The 24,272-nt window shown below is 35.2% G+C and overlaps 1 protein-coding gene across 3 annotated transcripts in view; it reads left to right on the top strand.

The window, feature by feature from the left end:
* SNX2 (sorting nexin 2) overlaps window positions 1–19,223 on the top strand; it is a 29,745-nt gene extending 10,522 nt beyond the window's left edge. For all 3 annotated transcript variants that reach the window (XM_036402731.2, XM_036402730.2, XM_054517829.1), the window contains exons 3-15: window positions 3,854–4,017; window positions 5,225–5,291; window positions 5,502–5,545; window positions 5,631–5,772; window positions 8,987–9,065; window positions 10,283–10,358; window positions 11,559–11,672; window positions 11,900–11,993; window positions 13,736–13,941; window positions 14,956–15,099; window positions 17,638–17,718; window positions 17,826–17,897; window positions 18,735–19,223. In XM_036402731.2, coding sequence (XP_036258624.1) covers window positions 3,854–4,017; window positions 5,225–5,291; window positions 5,502–5,545; window positions 5,631–5,772; window positions 8,987–9,065; window positions 10,283–10,358; window positions 11,559–11,672; window positions 11,900–11,993; window positions 13,736–13,941; window positions 14,956–15,099; window positions 17,638–17,718; window positions 17,826–17,897; window positions 18,735–18,785 — 1,334 coding nt within the window. In that variant the 3' untranslated portion in view covers window positions 18,786–19,223. The remainder of the gene's footprint in view (window positions 1–3,853; window positions 4,018–5,224; window positions 5,292–5,501; window positions 5,546–5,630; window positions 5,773–8,986; window positions 9,066–10,282; window positions 10,359–11,558; window positions 11,673–11,899; window positions 11,994–13,735; window positions 13,942–14,955; window positions 15,100–17,637; window positions 17,719–17,825; window positions 17,898–18,734) is intronic.
* Window positions 19,224–24,272: the final 5,049 nt, after the last annotated feature.

Here is a 24,272-nt window from a genome sequence, read left to right as displayed (position 1 = left end):
TGTTTGATACCTCTGATATAATAATAAGGACAATGGGCTATGACTTAGGTGTAGTAGTTCTTACAGTCAGTTCAGTTCAATAAAGTCTCTGAAATATTGCAGTGCCCAGAGAAGCCATTTTTATTAGCTTGTCCTCTGTTCTACATAACAGCTTCTGCTTAAGTTTACTTCCAGGTTTGTATGTTAACATGGACAAACTTTCAAAGATAATAAGCCAGTTTAATCATTCAAGCTATGTCAGAATGTTAAAGATCTGACATTTGAAAGTGTGACTAGTGAAAATAATTTGTGGCCAAAGTGAGCTGCTAGTGAAGAATTGCAAACTTGCATTTTCTAAGATGGTATTTCACAAAACCCGCTGGTGAAAAATAAAGAAATTAGCTCTGTGTAATGCTGAGATTAAGGCCTGTGCTTGAGTTTTGTTAGAAACTTGTGGTTGGCTCTAGAATGTTAATTAAGCATATGTAGTTGTCTCCTACAGTGGAATGTCTTCATGTTCTTTTGGAGCTAAGCAACTTGACAGTGACCCCTAACAAAGACTGTTTATAGATTGTAAGTATGTATGTATGTCTAGCAGTCTACACTATTAGGTTGGTGGGAGTTCTTAATATGTTCTGGTAACTCCCATAACTGATATTAAGTGTTGGATCTCATTATTTTCCTCCCCAAAGTTGGACAGAGCAGTTGCTTGCCTCTTTAAGTGGGAACTTAAGCTCTTGAGAACTGTCCTGGAAAAGAAGACATCTAGATTTCATTTTTCATGCTAATAAAGATACTGAATATTTTAAAAACCAAACAAACCCCACACAAGCACACAAAACCTCTCAAACCGAAAATCAACAATAAACTACACCACAAAACCACAACTTCATACTAAGTTTTCAGGTGAAGATCTAAAATTAATAGATTAAACAAATGTTTCTGGAACTGCCATAGTTTTACTGTGAAGCCTACTATATTAATGTTTCCATGGGGAAAAAAAGCACACCTGTAAAACAAGCAGAAGAATTATCAGTAAAATCAGACTTTGTCATCTGATTACTCAAAGTAAAGGGACATGTAAGAAGCATAAATGCCAGAGTTCATCTCTATTTCATGAGCAATAGATCTTCAGCTCATGTACTACTCTAAGACTGCTTTTCTGAGGGGGGAAGAATAGCTTGAAGTAAGAGCCTGCTGTTTTATATAAAGCTTATGCTTCTTTTTCCTTTCAGAATCCTTAAATATTTTTGTTTTAAAAAAACTTTCTCCCTGTCCAACTGAGTCCCATCATGCCCCTTCCCATATCTTTTCCATGTCACACTTCTAGATTTGCATACTATCTGGTGGCGTGCCAAACCTGGGGTGAGAGGTAACAAGAGGGAGAAAGACATAAATTCCCAATTCTTCCTAAAATAACTGACTTACTGCTATCAAACAAACACATACTATTTTCTGTGGGTAAATTCCTTCTGGAAAATAAAAAAGAAACCAGGCAGCAGTTTTAAAAATTTGCTAATCCTGCTTGGAATTCATTTGATGCACAACCTAAATCACTTTGTGATACTAAGGGTATGTGGATACAAATGTGAAAAAGCCTGGAGAAGAAGTGTGCTTCTGTTTCATCTGATAGCAGTGCTGCTTTCTTACATTAAATTCAGTTTTTTCAGGAAGTTATACTTTACAGTAAGAGGATTGTGTTCTCAGCTAATGATTGAATTGTTTAATGACTTGTTTTATTAACTGTCTAAAATTTGAAGATATAGAGAAGTAGATAGTGGTGGTTGATGATTTCTTTCCTGAATGTGCTGGAATACAGCTAGTAATAGAAAAAAGGAAGAACTGAAGTGCAATTGCTTTATTTTAGAAATATTTTGTATTTTACATTTCATCATGTATATAGTATACATTGTTACATATGTATGTGCATATTTTTCCAAGAAATGTTTCTGTGAAAAATTCATTTATATAACATGTATGTTGAATGCTGTTAGCCACCAAAGGAGAGAAATGCCTCTTGTTAAAATGTTCCTATTCTGCCAATCTAAAAGCTCTTTTGCAACTGCCTCAGCATGACTTCCCACCTGATCTTAGGTTCTGAATTAAAATTCCTTATTGATTTAAGACTCAGTGTCCTTCCTGTGGCATTTGAGGAAAGGAAGCATTAGCAGATACTTATGTTTTTTAAGATTTAGCAGTAAGAATAAAGCAATGCTATGAAAAGAATTATTTTCAAAGAATGGGTGTAGATTCTTCATTCATATTAAAAATGGTAAATATAATGAGGTGCTTGGTTTAACTTCCGTTTGAAAATACTATGAAAATACTATGTAATGTGAAATTAGGAAATGCAATGCCAGCAGGCTGGGGGAATTGATCGTTCCACTTGGCTCAGCCCTGCTGAAGCCACACCTGGGGTGCTGAGTCCAGGTCTGAGCTGTCCAGGTCTGAGCTATCCAGTACGAGGGAGACATGGACAGATGGGAGTGAGTCCAGTGCAGGACCATGAAAATGATTGAGGACAAAATGTATGGCGTAAGAGATGAGATTGAGAAAGCTAGTGCTGTTCATCCTGGAGTAGGGGCTTGGGGTGGGGATCATATAGTGGGTCTGAATACTGTATGGTAGGGAATGGAGAAAGGGGAGCCAGACTTCTCAGTAGTGCCTGCTGACAGAACAGGAGGCAATGGCTATCCACTGAAAACCAGATAATATATAAGACAAATCTTATGGTTTTGTTTGTTTGTCTTTGAGGGGGGTGAGGGGATGATGCTGGCTTTGGGTTTTTTTCCCTTGTTGGTTAGGGTGGTCAAACACTGGCACAGGTTATCCAAGGAAGGGGTGGATTCTTCTCCTTGGAGATGCTCATGTGATCCAGTTGAGCCAGCTCTAGCTAGAGCCCTGCTTGAACAGGGAGGTTAGATGATTTCAAAAGTCCTTTCCAAACTCTGCAATTCTGAGTGATATGCTCCAAAATAAAATGATGACAGTAAATTTTGTTAGCCTCAAGACAGAATGAGTGTCTGCTTTGGTTTAATGCCTTTTTACCTGTTTGGTAAGTACTACCCACAAAAGTCTAGTTTGTGAAAGGACTTGAGGTCTATTGGAAAGTCAGTTTTGGTATCAAATGACTATTCTGTGGTCCATGTTATCTGTTAAGTAACTGAAATTCTTGAATATGCATGTCTAGTGAGAACACAACATTGTTTGTTTATTTGAGCTAGAACAGGAACTTCTGTATACCCAGGAAATGTGCAGTTTGTCAGTGGCCAGAACTGGTTAGTGAGATTTGTAGAGCAGGGGTCTGTGTTGTCTTTAAAAGTAGGTGAACTGTCCATAGTTTAAAGGGGTACTCAGTTTCTAGTGAGCTGTTTTAAGCTCCAAAGAGCCTGGAGGTAAACTAAAGATAATCTTAATGTCTCACTGGCTAGTACTGGTACTTTACAGTTTGTGGGGTATTTGGCAGGGGTGGGAGTTTGTAAGTACATTTGTTATATGGCTTAGTCTGCTTAATTACATCCTATATGACTAAATCAGCTATTGTTCAAGTGCGAAACAGGTGATGAAAAAGTGCTGCTCCAGTGGTAAAAAAAAAATAACAATATGTCATACGGAAATAAATTATTTGTAGCTTGTGACTGCTTTAAAATACTCTTTACTGAACAGTATTCAAAAAAAAAGGCAATACTGGTCTTAATTTAACCCATTCTGCACTACAAGTTCAAATGCCGTATCTGGTTTTAGCTAGATATTGAAAAACATTATCATGCACAAATGGGTGCTATTTTGTCATCATGCATGTTTGTTGTCTTTGTGATGCATATCCATCTGTGTTGCAGAGGAAATTTATTGCTAACTCAATATGTTTATCTAGAAGCAACAGAAGAAGTTTCATTGGACAGTCCGGAGAGGGATCCAATACTTTCACCAGAACCTACTCCTGCAGTCACTCCTGTAACACCTACCACATTAATAGCTCCCAGAATGGAATCGAAAAGCGTAACAGCCCCAGTGATTTTTGATAGATCCAGAGAAGAGGTATGCTGTAAACTCTAAACTATGTGAATGTTTCATTTGGATTTTTAAGTTTTGCCTTGTTTTAAAATGCCAGCTCCTAAACATTGGTGCATGGCATTATACCTTGCTGTTTATTTTGCAAAAAAAGTTTAGTGTGAATTTGACTCATGGAAATACTGTAAGAATTCACTACTGAGGTGATTATATTTGAGATATGTAGTATTAGGAGTATTCCTTCAGAATAGATACTTTAAAAGTGTTTATAGGAGTAAGCTGTGAACTTGATACATAAGAAATGTTGTTAATTAAAATAATTCTAACTAGCTTGTTACAGTTTCAACTTGTATTTCTGAAACTGTTCCTAACAGGGAAATTGAACAAGCAGTTTTTAGAGTTATCCTGCATGCAAACAAACAGCTGAGGGTAATTGCATTCTTAACATTTCTATTTACATTTGGTATTCCAGTCAAAGCATGGGCATTGCTGAGTGCCATTCATTATAGAGAGTTCTCTTACCAGACAGTGACTTTGCCTGTAAGACCCTACCCATGACTCAATGATGCCTGCTTCCCCAGATACCACATGATGGCATTTGATTCAGATTTTGCCCCCTTCAGCCCTGGTACTGTCCCTTCTGCCATGGCATTTCTTAGGATATCTCTTTTTATCAAACTTAGGTATAGTACATGAAGGATTATGAAATTCTGGAACTCAAACAAGTACCAGAGAATTTTTTATCTGTTGCTTTTTCCTTCTCAAGCTCTTCTGCTGCAGATAACTGTTAATGAAAAGGAATGTCTGTTCTTCGATTACAGGCACATGGAAGCATTGCAAATGAGAGTGATTGTGAACCACAGTGTCTGCTAGCATTGTAGGTGATACAATGAACAGACCCCTAAATCTCTTGTACTGAAAGCTTTTGCAGTAGGTCTTAAAACTGAAATCACAGGACCATTTAGTTTGGAAAAAACCCTTAGGATCATTTGAGTCCAACTGTAAACTTAGCACTACCAAGTTTACCCCAAGAACTTTGGTTGCAGTCACAGTCAGTGTTAGAAAGTATATTAACATCGGAAAGTATTTTAACATTAGAAAGTATATTAACTGGAAATGTTTTATAATTACACAAACATAGATTTTCTCCTCCTTCCTCTATACTCTTATCCTTGTACCCATAGATAATATGGATGTCCATTACCTTGTTAAATGTGGTATATCTTTTTCCTAGATTGAAGAGGAAGCAAATGGAGATTTGTTTGATATAGAAATCAATGTATCAGACCCAGAGAAAGTTGGTAAGTTCCTTGAGCCTAAAAATTCAGATTGTAGACTGTCTTATTCCTTGAAGACTATTCTAGATTTTAGCATGATTTCCTCTTTAGTTTTCCTTTGGCAATTTTTAGTATCTAAATGGAAATCTATTTAATGTATTTTTTTTTGACTGAAAAGTGTATGGCAGGATTACACTACCTTGCCCTGGGATAAGTATTTTAATTTTCTTACAGGGGATGGCATGAATGCTTATATGGCATACAGAGTAACAACAAAGGTAGGTAGTGCAACAAACATTTGTCAATACTTTGTATTGTAGCTGAGATGGATCAGTAGTTCACAATGATTTTATTTTTTTTAAGACATCACTTTCAATATTCCACAAAAACGAATTCTCTGTTAAAAGAAGATTCAGTGATTTTCTTGGCCTGCACAGCAAATTAGCAACAAAATACATGCATATTGGTTATATTGTGCCTCCAGCTCCAGAAAAAAGTATTGTAGGTAAGTGCAATTTCAATAAGGTGACACTTAAGTACTGAATGCAAAATAATCTTCTGCATAAATACTGCTTTCTTCTCAGGTGGTCCAAATATTCTTCGTGTTCTGTATTTTTTAAAGGTTCATGTAAAATGGAAAGATATGTAATGGCCTCTTCCAAATTCAGACTAGTGTTGATAATGAGAAGGATAGCTCTTAATGCATGGCCTTGTGATTCTTATCTATGATTCTCTCTTTGCTGATGCCTTCAAGAGCTGATTAGTCTAGCAAAACAAGAATGAAAGAGAGTTTATTTTTAAGTTAAGCTGTTATCAATTGCTTGCAATATATAGAGGTTCATACATGCTTCAGATCTCTGATACTTCTTTTTGCTTTTTTTGGTCGTGGTGAATGCAAAACCTCTCATAAATTTTGCAAGGTTTTAATGCAAAAAATGACTTTTGCGTTGAACACCTTAAAGGATCAGATCCTTTCTCCATGAGCTAAGAAACATGCCTGGTGCATTAAGAGTCTTCAGTTTTGTGATCTCTGAGTAGAAGATGTTCTTTCAAAATAGATAAATATTTAAAATAGTAAAGCTTGTTAAAGAATTTTGTGTTACTCATATAAATAAGTGACTCGAATCTAGAATGTTGTTTGATATGTAGGTAATTGCAGAACTCCTTTTCAGTAATTTAGTCTGTAAAGATAATCAGAGCAGCAGTTTTTCATGTAAGTAGGAGTGGGCAGATTGAGTAGAGGTAGGCAGCAAGAGGCTTGGAAAATTCATTATTTTACTTCTGTGGGAAAGCACTGTGTTTTTAAGCCTGTGAGACTGAGAATTTGACCTGAATTTTTGGTAATTCTTGAAGTTTATGGATAATTCTGTAATAATCAGTTTTTCCTGTAACAAAAATAAGTTTAATTCCAAATGCTAACAGGGCTCATGAGGTTCCTGATCGTGTCCTTTGGATGATACAAAATTTAAGGCATTTATGACAGTGTGCATTTACATGAACATGTAGTGCTTGCATCACAGTCAAATTCAGCTTAGACTGGATTTCAGCTACCACTTGAACAAAACAGCATAAAAATTGATGCACCTGGAAGACAGTAAAATGGCGGGACATACTGCAGTGCAAGCAAGCACTGGCTGGTGCTTCAAAGTCTTGTGTAGAGACTTTAACTTACAGGTAGGTTGGGAAAACTCAAACACTGTACAATATTTTCAAGAGCATGAAACTCCCTCTTTAAAGTTGAACTTCACAGGCGTTACTTAGTTCTGTTCAAGAGCATGTAGTCAGTACATTTCCAGTTCTGGGGAAAAGGAGGAGTTGATTCTGGTCTGTTTTGAAATAATGCATCTTAAAGCAGAGAGCTGAGAAAACAGCTGAAAGTAAGATTATAGTCTTTACATTATGCATGTTTATGTTTAAAGTCTTAATACATAATGTCATACATTCAGTGTTATGCAGTGTGTGTTGTAAAGAAGTCCCTTGTCTGTTAATTCTGCTACACTGTTGGTAACACCTGGAGTTTAAAGCTCCGGTTTTACTGTGCTGATGAGTGGTAGAGGCTGGAATTTTAGATCTTAGCTACAAATTCAAGTCCATCAATTACTGACTGTGGAACAAAAGGATAAAAATGAGTCAATTGTGAACTGGAATTGGGCATTCATTAAGGTACTTCACTATTTACATAAGTGTGTATGAAAATCACATTTTCATTTTTAAAGAAAGTAATCTGTTATGTCATGGATCTTTTCCTGTGAAGGAAGAGTACTTGGTCTACAGAAACAGTCTTTGCACTGGTGTTTAAATAGGCTTATATTAGTAGAGAAAGAAATGTGGCAAGATATTTAGAAATAACTGTCATTTCTACAGGGTAGGAATTCCTCATATGTGTCATTTGTTTGTGTATTCAGTTTCTCCCTAGGAACTTCTGTTCAAAGTTCATCTATGGAGGCTCTTTTTTATTAAGCTGCAGGATTTCCTTCTTCTGCAATAAAATATTATTGTATAGTAATACTGTAATGTAAAAAGATGAGACGTGAATTACCTCAACTTCCCTTGAATACTTGAATCACTTCTATTTGAAGACATACTCAATTTTACTGACAAATTTATGGATTTAATTACATTATGCTGTGTAGAATAATTTTGGGAAAAAATCTTTATCAGATTTATTTTCATCATGTTGCAGAGGAGGGAAAAACTAAGGCTGAGAGGTTAAGAGTTTAGTCTTGTTCCTGTAAGGCTTTGCTGCATGTCTCCTTCAGGGGTTACTGTGTGAAACTTCTGTGTCCAGAAGGGAGATTGGGTGAGGAACTTAGGGAACTGTCGACAGTGAGTACATCATCAGAATCTCAAAACTTTAGCTAAAGAGACACAAAAGTAACAAATAAGAAAAATACTGCAGCTAGAAATCAGACATCTGGGTTGTATAATAAAACACCTTTCCCTAAAATACCTTTTATTATTTGTTTAAAAAAATACCTTGTGGTTCAGGAAATAAGAATAACTATTGATGTCCTGTGTTTCGTGGTGTTTTTGATTGGACTCAGGTTGCTAAACTCCAAGTTTAGATCTTTAGCATGACAAGTAGTGAGTTCAGTCTGACTGTTTTAGTTCTTCTGTTGCTGAGGTTGAATTTATTTCCTATGGCATGACACATCAATAACTAGTTGCCACTCTTGTCTTGATCAGAGAAAGCACTGTAAGGCTACATACATTTTATTCTGCTGATTCTGTTCTCCATGAAATTCAGTTCAGAATTTTCAGAACTTGTTAGTTTGCATTAGTTAATTAAAAAACTATTAGTTTTAGAACTTAAAAAATAGTAGAAGGAAAATAATGGTACTAAGCTTACCAGTGAATAGGCTTATAAACTGAGAACATTTTTGTATTCTGCTTTATATGGCTAACTGTTTTCTTTTTCTGGATGTGAGTTGCTATTAAGACTCTGATCAGCATTTACATTGTTTTCATAAATGCAAGTTAACCTAGTTTTACTTAACTATTAGTCACAATTAATATGTCACAGGAAATTGAGTATTTCACAGAGCTACTTTCACAAAACCATGCACCTTGCAGTTGATTTTTTTTAATGTTCCTATGTAGTGTTTTTCACTCTAATTTGTTTTAAATGTAAAAAGCTAGGTGAGCCTTATATTCTAATCACATCAGTTATGTTAATGATTTATCTGTGATAAAATCAATATGATGCTGTTTCCTTCAAGGCATGACCAAGGTTAAAGTAGGCAAAGAAGATTCTTCATCTACTGAATTTGTGGAGAAAAGAAGAGCAGCTCTAGAAAGGTAATGTGTGTATCTAACTAAAATTTATTTAGGCTCTGAATTATTTGCAGTGTACTATATGGGTTCTGTAATTGCAACACTGGTGATCTGTACTTAAGTGAATCCTGGGGACTGTATAGAACTGTCAAATTTTTGAGTAGAAATTGACTAATTCCCATTAATAACAGGAAGGGTAGCTCTATTCATAAAAAAGATTATAGCTGACTTGTTTCAGGCTTAAAATTAAGATTGCAGAGGTTCATAAATAAAACTACCATTGCAATCTTACATAGACATTTTGGGTTGAAAGAATTAAGACAATTACAGTAATGTATTTATTCCATAACAAATCAGCTGTTGGGCAGGAAGGCAGGTGAAGAGGCCTTCAATTACTTGAAAGTAAAATGGGCTTCTGATAATGTGCATTGATGACATTGATGTGACTTGCTGAATTTTGGCATAAGAGATACTGGATCTCTGTCACCCAGCACTGATATATAGCGGATACTGTCAAAGTATCTTTGTCAGGAAGAGGTCCTGTCCCTGGTATACTGCCACCTTAACCTTAACTTGTACTTCAAGTATGTATTTCAACTTGTACTACAGTATGGAACAAGGGAAAAAAGTTGAGCAATCTAATGTGTAAAATAGTTTAACTGCAATCCTTACCTTCTTCAGGAAAAAAAAACAGATAAGGATCTGGTAAACATACCTAGTGGAGGGTGAATAAAAAAGGTCTAAGCAGAAGTGCAGGAAAAAAAAAAGGAATGAGTTACATTGAATTGTATTTGTGCATATATGAGAACTAAATGGATTGAAGACTCTTGTCTATCCAGCACATAAATAGTTTATACCTAGACTAGAATCAACTAACTTGTCCAAGACTCCCTGTAATTCTAAAATAAATCAGCCAGAATTGCCTGTAACAAAAAGACTGTCCACTGCAGTGCACAAAAATGTTTAAACAAGTTCATTTTTTTTTTTCTGGAACAAGCAGGTTAATAAAGGAGTCTTCACTCAGCTGTTTAAAATAAGAAGCATATTATTTTCCCACTGTGCAACATAGATATGGCAGGCCCCACCTTAAGGAGTTTCTGGTGTAAACAAACTGTGTTGTGAAACACTACCCAACCTTTAGTATGTTACATTGTGGTATGGAGTGCATGGCACTATATTAGATTTAGTCAGGCACATTAGATCTGTTCTGTTACCTGATATTTTAATTTTTAAAATCATAGGTATCTACAACGAACAGTAAAGCACCCAACCTTGCTACAGGATCCAGATTTGAGACAATTCTTGGAAAGTTCTGAGGTATTTATGTGCCTTTAACTTCTTTTATTTATTTCTAAATATGGTATCCTACCAAGCAATATATTCAATTTATATTGAGACCTAATCCCCTAAATTAATATGAAATCAAATTGGACCATACCCTTCATGGCTAGAATGGTAGAGGCTACTTAGGTAATGGTGTGCCTCAGGCTCTGGTAAAACTTACAGTACTAGTGACAAAAAGCTGTATAGTGACTTCTCAAGTGAGTCGGTCTGTTCAGTTCTGATGCTTGTTAAGTAAGATCTAAAATTAAACTGGTTTGGAAGCAGCTCTTTTTCATCTAGGAATTCAGCTTGGGGTATATTGGTAGGATAATGTGAAAATGCTGGCAGTGCTGCTCACTAGGCTAGGTATTTTTCTAAATAAGGATTTCAGTTGCCTGTACTATTAAATCTGGTACCTTTTGCAATATTAAATACATTGTTAAAGATGCAATGTATGTCTTTATAAATGTGCATAGTGGTTTCACTCTAATACTGAACTGTGTTTTGGCTAATGTCAGTATCTTAGTTATACTAATACGTCACAGAGGCCTCCCTACTGACAAAAGCATCAATAGATAACTTACAGTGGGTTTGTCAATGCTGCTGACAGACAAAACATCACATGAAGGGTAAATGGTCTGACATAGGGGCCACCTTGTATAGCATATACAATCTAGCCTGAATAATAATATCAACTAAATTTAAAGTTTGTTAATTTAACTCCGAGTGTGTCTCAGTACCAAAGCAGATAACATACTTGAGGTACGTTTATAGCCTTATATTGAAAAGCAAAAAGTCATCAGCCTTTTATTATCAGCATGCAGTGTATGTGTTGCATTACAATTAAATGTGTAATTTGTTATAAATCTAAGCTTTTCTGTTCCTGTAGTGGCAGTTTGTTTATTGTAGCATATAGGTGGCCATTTAGGACATTTGGCTAGTTCATAACAGCTTTGGACAAGTGGTTTGTTTGTTCCATTTAAATGTAAAGATGTAGAAGAAAAGCAAATAGTCTATATTTTTAAGTTTTCCTCTTGAGAATGTAGAAGTAGTAAATTTGAGAAATTAGATTCCACTATATTGAAACACATAGGACTAAAGAAAACACTATATCCTTTTCTTTCCCCCTTGTGCCCAGTTAAACCTCCATCCTTTTAACCAGTCTCTTTGCCCTTATTTGTCATTCAATTCCAGCTGCCGAGAGCAGTTAACACCCAGGCTCTGAGTGGAGCAGGAATATTGAGAATGGTGAACAAGGCTGCCGACGCTGTCAACAAAATGACAATCAAGATGAATGAATCGGATGCAGTAAGAGCTGATTTTTCGGCTTGAATAATGAGATTAATTAATGAGCCTCAACAATTGCATTTTAAAGCTGTAGAAGTAGAAAATGGGTTATTAATTTCCTTATTGGCTTGAATTCTTAGCTGTATCAGTTGACCACCCTGGAAGTATCTGGATAATTTGCTTCTTTAGAACCAGAAATATTTTTGGTAATCTAATTTGTAATGCTTGACTCTTTCATCTTTTGTCAGTGGTTTGAAGAAAAACAGCAGCAATTTGAGAATCTGGATCAGCAACTTAGGAAGCTTCATGCCAGTGTTGAAGCATTAGTCTGCCACAGAAAAGGTACCTTTACTTTTACATGAACCTTAGGAAATGGTGATGAAACAAGAGCTCAGCATGTCAGAACTCTTAACTAAAATAGTTACACAACGTATTTCAGTACAAAAATTTTCTTCTTGTATCTTCTATTTTAAACTGCTTTAGTATTTTTGTATACCTGCCTTTAATTTTAAATTTAACCAGGGTATCTGTCATTCCTAGAGTCACTCTAATGATCTAGCATATTTTTTTCCCTTGCACAGTGTCATTATCAGACCTAGCAAGTGATTCTACTACAGTAGACATCCATAAATTTATCTTTAGGTCTCATGGCAAGAGTAATTTCTTTCTGAACAAAAAGTGGCTGCATAAATCCATTTAAACATCTTTTGGTTCAGTATTGCTCTGTTAACTGAGTTTAAGTGCTTACACAGGAATATCTTATTCTTAATTTAGTCTGCATAATGATATACCCTCAAGCTACTGTTAAGGTAAACTTTTCTGGGAAGATAAGTAGTCACAGAATATCAGCTTTTTGTTTGCTTATTTTAGATAGAAGCAAAACCTGTAAGCTTATGTTGCAATAACCTGTGCTGCTCTTTGACAGAGATGGATTTCTATCAGGTTATTAAAAAAACCCAAACATAATAAAAACAAAACCCTAAACATACCACAATTATGAATTTTTAGCTCAAGAAGATGCTAAGTGTGCTTTCTGATAATATTTTAGTATGTTAAAATACAATGTTACCTTTGAGTGCTTCCAAAATACGTGAAAATGTCATAAGTTGCTTTCTCATAATTCTAATCAAGAATTGCTCTCTGCAGTAAGAATATCTTTAGCCACCTATCCTCAAGGCTAAGGAGTATTTAAGAAGTAATGGAAAATGGAAATCTTTATTTACGGTTGATTTGACACCTTATAGATTTGAAGAAGTGTTGGATCATTGTGTTTTTTCTAAGAGTTCGGTTCAAATTGTAAAGGTTTTAAATATCTGAAGACAGCTTCCTTCTGCAATCACTTCTGGTGTTCTGATGGTTCTGCAGGAGCAGCAAAATTGCAAACTAACCTGAAGTAATTTAGACCAAACATTTGTTCAAAGGTCCTTCATGGAACTAAACTTTGTACAGGATTACTTACATGGGATTTGAGACAATTGCACCAGTATTTGTTAATAAATAAGCTTAAAACTTCACTTCCACAGATGCTGATAGTATGTGAGCTTTGGTTGTTTTTTTATTTTAAGGCATATCAGAATGTGACAATACATTACAGTATGCACATTTAAAAGTTACTTTAAGTCAATAAACAACCCAACAGAAATAAATTCCACTCATGGGAGTGGTGATTTTGTGAAAGGGTTGGTTTTGTTTCTATGCTGAAGTAAATGGAAAATATGTGCTGTAAACCTATTAAAATTGTTCTGAAAATTTGCTCTGTGGGTAACTTAGCTTTTGTTTTGTCAGTTTGCATTTTCTCTGAAGTAGACAATTGGATAATACTGAAGTGACTTTTTTTTCATATCTTTTTGCTGAACAGAGTAAGCATGACATTAACAGACTTGGCAAAGCATTTACTGATTGAGAGTTTTTTTGCACAGGAGTCTTTCTCCTAAATGTGGTTTCATTGTGATGTCCTTGTGTATCTTACTGTGATCTTTACCTTAATTTCAGTTGGTCAAGTAAACCTCTGCTCCACTGATTTATGCTGAAGAGTAATATAATAAATTAACTAAATCATGCTGAACATTACTCCTGTGTTTCAGAGCTTTCAGCCAACACTGCTGCCTTTGCTAAAAGTGCTGCCATGTTAGGTAACTCGGAGGACCACACTGCTCTGTCTAGAGCTTTGTCTCAGCTTGCAGAGGTTGAGGAAAAGATAGATCAGTTGCATCAAGAACAAGCTTTTGCTGATTTCTATGTGTTCTCAGAACTGCTTGGTGATTACATTCGTCTGATTGCTGCAGTAAAAGTGAGTACTACTAGGAAAAATACTGATTTAGCATTTAAAATGACATTCCTCAGCATATAGGTTTAGGGTAAATGAATGTGTGCATTTGCTCATGTAACACAATTAAGTTTTTGCCTGATGTTCTAGCGGGGTAAAGTGAAAGCACTCATGAGTTATTCCAGTGATAAAAATGGCTGTGATCAAAGATGTGAATGGAGTGGTTAGATCCAGAAAAAATGGAAATCTACTTTGAGCAATACTGATATTGTACAGTATTTGGGGATACTGTACTGTACTGTGTCTAAGCATACAGCACCTGTTTATTTCAGATTACTTACTGTTACAGTAAGCATACATAAATATGGAAGAACATAATTTGGTATTCTATATTTAGTAGATAGCCAGTAATGTCTTTAAATAAGAAAAAAACCCAATTTGTGGATCTACATGTCATTTAAAAAAATATTCCATTTAAGTGTAAGCTATGCTGCACAGCATGATTATGTTTAGACATAACAACAGGTATCTGTGAATTTCTTCCAGAAATACCTTTGAACTTATCAGGTTGTTGGAAGTACATATTTTTCTTTTGACTTTGTTTCTCTTTTTTTTTTTTATATGCGTACTTCACTTCTGCTGCCTTAGTCTGTTGCTAACATAAATGTGTAGCTGAAATGCATGTAATACATATGCATGAACAGTTTACTAGTATCTGCAGTTAGAGAATTGTTTGCATGATAGAGCACTTCATAGTGGTTGTTTTGGTAGTGCTTTGATAAAATGAGGGACATAAAATGATTTGGAGCACTAAAGTGTCTGCTATGAAAAGGGTTCTTGAACAGCCTGTCATTTGTGGAAGGTATTGAACTGTGCAAGCATGATGTCAAGTGAAATGCAATACATGGTAGACACACTAAGGTTTCTTTGAGTATACTACTTGTTTTAGCTTTATGCTAGAATTATTTTTTTTTTCTACTGAGAATTTAGATAGGCCTAACAATTCCAGTTGTTCAAGAAGTTTGTCTATTCTCACAGGGTGTGTTTGACCATCGAATGAAATGCTGGCAGAAGTGGCAAGATGCTCAGGTCACTTTACAAAAAAAACGTGAAGCTGAAGCAAAGCTCCAACTAGCCAACAAACCTGATAAATTACAGCAAGCTAAAGATGAGATAAAAGAGGTAATGTTATCAAACATTATTTTGGAGGTCAGACTTTCTGCATCAGCTCATTCATTCTGCATTAATGCTGCTTTATACCATTTTTGTTTACAAATCACTTACTTGCTGTTTCCAATATTTACTGAAATTTTTAAAAGTAATTTACTTAAAACACTAAATGTGTGCAATTTTTACTCATTATAAGATCTGTAAGACAGTTAATACTGTCTCTACAGTCTGGGAGATGGGAGGGAGGGAACATGGACAAGTTGATGCTTTTAACTGCTAACAGCTCACTTGGATAGGCAGAGGAGCCTTTCTTGGTTTCTAGCTGACTGGGTAAATCCAGCAAAGACAGCTAATAGAGAGCTATTCCTATGTTTTGCTTAAATATACAGCTTTTCTACCCATATATATGTGCATGTATATATGGTGTAATTTCAGTAAAAATAAATCTAACATGTTGAAGTGTCATAATTTATACACTTTTTCTATCATGCTTCACTAAGGAAATTGAAGAGGTAGGACAACTTAATTATTTAACACTAATGCATTCTGAGTATGCTCTAGTCTCTCCCATTAAATAATGGAAGAATGTTATTGCAGATTTCAAGCTCTTTTACACAGTTGCTTTGTTTGGCTTCATCATTGGTCACTAACCACATGCTCCTTTGTTCTTTTTGCCCTTTGATATATTTCACATACAGTATTTAAATTACTCATTAACTTGATTTTCTTTTCCTTAAAGAAGTCCTTTGTTTACTGAGAAAACCTACAATTACTCTTGTGTGACCACATTCTTGTTGATTGCCTCTACTGATGCACAATAAATATCCTGATTACTGGTAGCAGTGGGAAATAGTGGTTGTTTCCCAGTCCCAATATTAAAGCAATTGCTTTTTTCTCAAGGAATTATTTTTCCTGCATTATTGGATAACTAGAGAACATTTTTAGTAAACCCACAGTTTGAGTGTGCCAGTTGAAAATCTCACTGGAACTGAAATGTGTTCAGAATTGCTGAATTCTGTAATAGTGGACCCGCTGGCAGAAGAATTGCAAAGTGGAAGCCTAAGCAGCTTGAGCATCATCCATGACTCAGTTGGTTTTTGTGGGTAAAAGGACAGTGGATGGTCCTAGAGATACCTTATTGAATGAGAAATTTCTCGTTGTCAGATACTATAAAATGGCAAACTGTTACCCAATAAAAATTCACATAGGACCTGGGCATGATGAAACTGAAATGTAGAATTCATTAGGCCTATAGAAGCTTTCACAGAAACCTCAGGCACCTCTGTTTGACATGGTAGGAAGGTATGGGCAATCCTAAACTGTTTTTTATACTATTTAGTTACTAGCTAACTGTTCAGGCTGATCTTCCAAGAAGATACTATTACGACTTACTAAAAGGCTTCATAGTGTATATCTAAAAGGGCAGTCAGGGAACTGTGAATAAATATATACTAAAAATATAAATATGGAGATGTTTATTGGAACATAGATGATGTTTATCTCATACCACAGTAGAAACTTGACACTGCATCACAAAATACTTTTGTGAAATAAGTAGCACCACTGGATTGCTAACAGCCAGATGCTACATTGAAGCATGTTGCTTCCCCGCTGCTTTTTTCTGATGAAGATAAATGTTACTGAATGTATTCGTTCTCAATTAATATGTTGAGATGAACAGATACGGTTGCATTTCAAAGAACTGCTTGCGTGCTGTGGGGCTCTCCGTTTATCTACACAACCAACTCAACAATGTAATAGGTGTGTAAAAGCAGTTACGGGGCCACGTAGATGCTGATGATCCTTCTTGTCTAGCTGGATTCTTTTCACAGCAACCAGGAGAAACAATCTAGTGTCATATATTGTTACAGGAATGCAATGTTCCCAATATGGCATAAACCCATAACAAACATCTCTTCCTCTGAATTTTCCTCTAGTGATCTTCTTACCTGCAGTAATGTTCTAGTCCAGCTTTCTGTGAAAACAGTTGCCACTGAAAAAGAAGGCTTGTGCTTTGGAAAGCAGATAAGCACATCCTCAGAGGCTTGTCATTTGCAACAGAAATGTGATAGCAATAATCAAATACTTTACCAGAGGCAGAGATGAAGGTTTACTCATCTCTTCTGGAATTAGGAAAGTATGGGGAACTTGAGACTTTTCCAAGCTTGATTGGACAGGTTTAGGTTCCTTTGTATGAAATTTGTAAACGGAATAGTAAGTAAAGTCTTTGAGATCCATTTTGTTTTCTGAAGAATATTTTTCAAATGTTGTTAAATGTTTTTAATAGCTTAGTGCAGTTCCCTGTACTAAGATATTTTTACATTTTATCTACAGATAGCATTGGCTTAAAGATACCTTTGTTGTAACTGATCTGATGACATCCTATAACACAAAGCTGAAATTGTTACTGTAAGATTTTCTTTTAAATAAGCCAAAACAATCAAATAGGTCCTTTTAGCTCTTAAGTGACTATCAGTGTGCTAAAAAAAATTACAGGTAGACTGAGTGGACAACACAAAATCTTACCTCTGTATGTCTTTCCTTTGCCAGTGGGAGACAAAAGTTCAGCAAGGGGAAAAAGATTTTGAACAGATCTCCAAAACCATTCGCAAGGAAGTGGGAAGATTTGAGGCATGTATAATTTTTTCCAAGTAAATGAGAGCTCTATTGTACATAATATTAACATTATAAGTAAAATTTGTTAAGAAGTTAATACGCCATAATTTATTTATTAACAGAAGGAACGAGTGAAAGACTTTAAAACTGTTATTACCGAGTACTTAGAGTCGTTAGTGCAAACACAACAGCAGGTAAGATAAATTTTAAGCTTTGTACATGTTAATAAATAATACATGCTGTATTAGGTTAGTTAGAAAAATATGGGCTTTAAGCACAGCTGTTTCTAAAACATGAAGAGCTACTAGTCTGTGCCCTATTGGTGAATGACTTGATGATTGCAGTTTCCCAACCCATGCAGAACTGTAATTCAGTGAAGCAACGGAGAAGTTCCCTTAGGGATATGGGCAAGCAGAGGGTTATCTTGTTATCTTCTCAAACTGAATTAGTACTTTTACTTAGAGATTGGAGTAAATTGTAATCAATATGTACTTACACTTACTGAAGAGACTTGGATTCTTAAATGTTTATTGCTCTTTTTTAAAAATATAGAATATTATTGGATATTGAATATTGGAAAGTATTAAATATTGAATATTGGAAAGTATTAAATATTGAATATTGGAAAGTATTAAAACAGTTTTCAGTGTCTGAGAAGTGGGTCTTGTTACTAGAAAAAGTCCAGGCTCTTTTTTCTGCTCATGGCAGGAATAGAACCCTCCAGCTTTGTTTAATTTAAAAAAACTGAAAAACAGTGTCTTAAGTGGTAAGAAGTGACTGATCTTTCAAAAAAATCTGTATCCTTTTATTCTATAACATTGTGTTCAACATGTGGCAACATATCCATAGTTATGAGGAGATTTGTGTATTTAATACTTGTGTTTTTTCTTGCACTATGTAAAAATATTAATGAATAAGTACCTGCATTCTTACTTTGTCTCGTGGAGGCAAGTTTACAGCAAGAGGAGGTAGGTATGCAGGGTGGTTTTCAACATTTAATACCTAATGAGTGATTTTCCCTTCTCTTCAAGCTAATAAAATACTGGGAGGCATTCCTACCTGAAGCCAAAGCCATTGCCTAAAAGAAGAATATTCCAATTGACAAGACACTCTGGATGTTTGTCCTGGATAAAACTAAATTCCACAGTGAAATCACTTTAAATCATCCAAATAAACCACTATATATTTTATGAATTAACATGTGGCTTTTTTTATATACCACGGCATTTTATTAACAAGCTGCATGTCCTGACCCTCTTTGAAGTGGACTGTGGTATGATGTTCTGCAATACATTGCTGAATTGAACACTATTGTGTCTTAATCCTTGCACTAAAACGTGCACTGCAAGGCCTGAAAGCTGATATTTTTGTTCTCTACAACACAATGTTCTGTAGTATGTTTACCTGATCTTTATGAAACAAATTTAATTGCATTGATTAATGTTCACTTAAACATTCCTGTACAAAATCATGTTTTTGTGATTACAATAATAAAGGGATGTACCTTGTGAAATGTTAAACACTCTGTGCTTCTGTCTGTTGATACCTGCTGGTGTTATTAGGAGTATTGTCTAGAACAAATTAAGATGTATCCAGGGCAAACCCAACATTTTGCAAAGAGTGATGGAGAAGGTATTAAAGATGCACAAACAATTGCCCATGGTAAATTGTTCTTGTTTAAACTGTAAATCTCTTTGTTACAGATGTTCTTTTCACTTGAAGTTATCACTGCCTTGGCAAATTCTACTGTGTTAGTACTCATAGGGTCAAAAGACATGCTTGGGCAACAGACAGATATAAACTGAAATCTTCTTCAAGTTTTTACAAAGCTCCTGCAGAATTAAAATCACCTGCTTGGTCAAACACTGATGTCTTACTGGACTGACACACTGCATCAGTTGTATTCAGTTGTCATCTCAGGATACAAAAATAAAAAAAAAAACCATCTTGCAGTAATTCTGGTAATAGTTGAGGAAGAAAAGTGGGTAATTCAGCTGAATGTTTGATAGTTGTAAGAGCTAGTATTCTGTTTGGATTTTCTTCAGTAGAAAATATATTTGAAGGGACTGGTTATACCTTTTGCAAGAAATCAGAGCATGTAAACATTTTTCTGAAATACACAATATTAATGTAAGGTGTGATGTCCTGTCATTTTAATGACATACTGAGCTTGTTGATATATTAGTATTAATGTAAACAAATTTTAGGCAAATATACTCACATAAAAAAGCAAGAGAAGCTGTTCCTTTCAGCTAATCATAAGACTGCAGGATAAACACATGAATTTGTATTGTTTGGGGTCAAATATAAAAGAGCACATAATACCATTTCTGAACCACTTCTGAACTGGAAGGTCATACTCTATTTTTACAATAAAGTTAGTGTAAACTTGATTAGTATTTGCTATTGTTTCTCTACATACCTCTCTTAATTCAGTATTTCAAGGAGTTTTCAAGGGAACTAGAACAGAAAACCCTCACCAAAATTTATCAAGCCTAAATTAAGCTTCTTTTTAAATGGTTGAATGCCAAAGCCTTAAGTGAATAATACCCTTATGCATCACTGTTTGTTCTGTCATTGATCTTAAAACTGCCTTTTGAAGAGCTCAAGTATGCAGGAGATTTATGATGAAGAAACTGATCTAGGCATAAGACTCTGTAACGTGTTACAATGTACTTAATGCTGGCTTACTTGCTGCTCATTAAAATTGACCAACAGCTCAGTATTAAACTTACTGCTTGTAATATATATTGCTTACACTGAAATTGATATTTCCAGAACTAAAAGACTCAGTTTGGACATGGCAAGGTCAAAATAGGTGAACATATCCTTTCATTATTTTTTTTCTTTTTTCTTTATTTATTTTTTCTTTTTTCTCTAAGTGCCCAACTTTCTCAGCTCTTGATCTCTTTTTGCTTCCATCAGGGTTAAAATTCATTTGAATGATGGATCACTTTTCTTCTCTTGTGACAAGAGAATAAGAAAGTCTGCTAGCAAGGATTAGTGTGGCCATCCATACCAGTCAACTGAAAACAAGAATGAGTTGTGCAAGTTTTTCTCAAAACCAGAAGCTTTTTGGGGAACAAAAAGATAATGGCATATCTGGAGTTCACTGTCACACAGGGTTGGTTACTAATACAAAAGATTCCAGGGGTTTTTTTTCATCACAAGGTTAGCTTGAGCAGAATATCCAGATCAGCTGTTACATTTGGCTAGCATAAAACTCTTGCTGTTTCAAGAAGCCATTAATGATCCTGAGATTGGCTCAATTGGCTGATAATGCCAAGGCTCTGGATTCAAGTCCCAGGTGGGTGATTCATTTAAGAGTTGGACTTCATGATCTTTTTGGGTCTCTTTCAACTCAAAATATCCTGTGATATGGAAATTTATTTTGTTTTTCTTCCCCTGCATTGTGAAGATTGGGGATCTGGTTACCGTCTTTCCTCATGTGACTAACATCTGTATTAGCAGAAAAATTTCTCAACCCAAGTGAATGGAGGTATTACTGAACTCTTTCCTCTGTGGACCTCACTACTAGCTATTGTACTAAATTTAAGTGTGCATTTCATTAAAACTACAAGCCAATGTACCACTGAAGAACCACTAGCATAAGCAAAAAGTAAATGTTTGCAAAATGATGAGCTGTATTTGGAATACTGTATGAAAGGTAAGGTGCTACTGAATTCTAGTTTACTTTTTAGAATGCAGATATTTGCAACAAATTCTTCTATTCATCATGTCCATCATCCTTTTTAAATTAAATGTAAATAACATAAAGTGTCTCAAATTGAAGACATTGTTATTTCTTTCTTAAGCTGATGTTCAGTGTACAGTAAATCTGTAATTCTTTCATCACTATCCCTTTTAAAACAGAATATTCTGCTTCCCTATCAATTATTCTTTCTTCTACCTCTCCTAAGTTATTTCCCTCTGAAAGCGTCATATGGGAGTTTGTTTCAGCTTCTGTGAAGTTCATGCCCCAAATATGTCCGTATCTTTCAAACTGTGGAGATGAGCTGCTGGCTGGTAGGTCCTGTACATTTAAGAGAACAGGCAACATCTACTAAAATTATGTGTACAGTGAAATGATTGTCTCAAGGAAAAAAAAAAATAGAAAAAAACCCCCATTTGGGTTATATTTTTTTCTCTCCTTCCACTTTAGAGTAGAACAGGCTATGTAATAATCTTAATTTGTGGCAAAATATGAGTCTATTACAAATGTGGAGGAAAAAAGGCAATATTTTAGCAGGTTAGAAGCTGAATTTTCAGGTTGTTCAGAATGTTACTTGTTACCTGCTTGGACGATTCTTCTTTTAAAATTCTTGTCTTCCATAGTTGAATCAATAATAGTAATTGCAGTGGTTGTAACTTGTTAGTAATCTTTGGACTTTACTGGTGAAGTCAATCCTTCCCTTTCCCCTCTCCCACCCCAGATCAGTGAGGAAATGATTAACAAAGGAGAGGGGTAAAAAATAATCCTTTTTTTTTTCTCCTATTAAGAAAGAAGAGTACACAAAGCAGTGTAGGTAGACCTGTCCTAGGATATTCATATGCAAGCTAAAATTAAAGAAATATGCAATGGAAATGGAAGGGCAAGAAAAGACTAGAGATAATTTATCTGTGGTTTAATTTTGTGAGTTGACTTAAAATTAGTTTTTTAGCAATTGAAAAATTGACAAACTTAGATTGTGATCTAATTAAGGACTGTTTTTTGATCTGGCCTCTTGTTTTGATGTATATTTTACTTATCACTTAGAATTTTTGTATGGGTTTCTTTGCCTACTTCTATTCTGGAAATTAGCCATTCAGAAAGTCCTTGAATCATGAGAATTACTGGAAAGGGATCTTTCAGATTTGCCTGTAATTATTCCTTTTTCTCTCCTGTGAATCATTCTAACATGATGGATGCTAAATTCCCCCTCCCTGTATGAGGAATTGCATAGTGATTCTTTTGGAAAAAAAAATAAACACAGAAGTGGCCAGTAAAGGGGCAGATTGATGGTTCCTAGTTTCTATAATTATGGACGGTTAGGTAGAATCTGATCACTGGGAATAGTTACAGCTGGAGTTACAGTATATTATGAATTAATTTTATATTCTGGATCAAGGTAATTTAAGAATAAAACCCAAGATATTGATAGGTGCCACATCACCCAGCACTGAAGGCCAACACTTCCTTGAGTACTTTTGAGAGTCTGCTCAACAGATGAATTTGAAGACAGTCTATGTCACTGTTAGCAGTAGAGTTCAACCATTTTACAGTTTCATTTTTAGGATTACTAACATAATTTTAATGCATGTTATGCCAGTTCAAGTCAAGCTACATTTGAAGTATTTTCACCTTGCTTTGTGTTTTGTGGGAACAATTATTGTAACATCTGTGCAGTTAGCTTTTAAAGACCTTGATGATTTTGAACACACTTTGATAGCATTGTATGAACTAATGTTTCTTAAATTTTTGATCTTTGGTGTGTTAGACAGAAAGACAATCTTGGCCAGCCAGCCATGGGAAGAAATCCTTTTTCTTTCTTCAGATGTAACTTTAAAGATTAGCCAACTAATGATGATATATTGTGTAAATTAAGTATTTAACATTCCAAAACATATTGACGAATTTGAATTCAGCTAACCATGTAATCTTCCTTGTTCCTCTTGGCTGATGCACAGTCAAAATTTCCATTATATTCTATTGAATTTGAAACCAGATTAATGTCTAAAACATTTCTTTGTTAATAAGTTATATTAAAGAGAAAAGTACCTTTTTGAAATTACTGCTTATTAGGTTGCAAACAGCCACAAACAGTGCTCCAATGAAATTCTTCTACTGACTTCTCAGTGTAAATCCATTATGGCACAAGTGGTGTCCTAAGACTTATCCCTCTGGTTTTTATTAGAGGGAGAACAGAAACTACATCTAAAGACTGGATTCTTAACCAGAAAGTAAGAGTAGTGATAGCATGGTAATTTTTACCTAGTATGCCCATGTTTACTAGAGTGATAAGACTATTATCATATGGCTAATCTTTCCTTGGGACTGTTGTAATATCTTTATCAGAGGGTGCTTTGTGGGGGAATGGGATTTCATATACACCTTTCAGTAAAAGGACATGATGGAGAACACACGGGGGCTGGAAACATTGCTCTTGTCACTACTACCACAGAGCAGTGCTGGGACTGCTGGTTGTCAGCAGTTGAGGACACTGGCCCAGGAGCAGTGTTGTGCAGAAACAGATGCTTGAGAAACATCTGGATCTGATTTCAGGTAATTATTAAAAAATTTTGGTTTGTTACTTCACTTTAGCTTAACAAAGTAAAATAGTGTTAGTTTGCTTAAGTCTTCTTTATTTAAGTCAAATGATGTCTACTTTGTATTGCATCCTTCAAGTCACAGTTCTTTGCTCAGAGCAAAATATAATTAAATTTACCTTTCAGTAAAATAAAGAGATATGGAGGGAAAATGGGCCTGTAATGTGGCACTGTGGCACTCGATGAAGATGCAGGACACACTTTTATGGTGCAAAGAAGAAAAGGATAGATCTCAGCTTATTTTGTGTGTCTCTTTTTGTAGA

The sequence above is a fragment of the Molothrus ater genome, chromosome Z (assembly GCF_012460135.2).
Source record: "Molothrus ater isolate BHLD 08-10-18 breed brown headed cowbird chromosome Z, BPBGC_Mater_1.1, whole genome shotgun sequence".
NCBI classification, from domain to species: domain Eukaryota; kingdom Metazoa; phylum Chordata; class Aves; order Passeriformes; family Icteridae; genus Molothrus; species Molothrus ater.
This window is presented reverse-complemented; position numbering and strand designations above follow the sequence as displayed.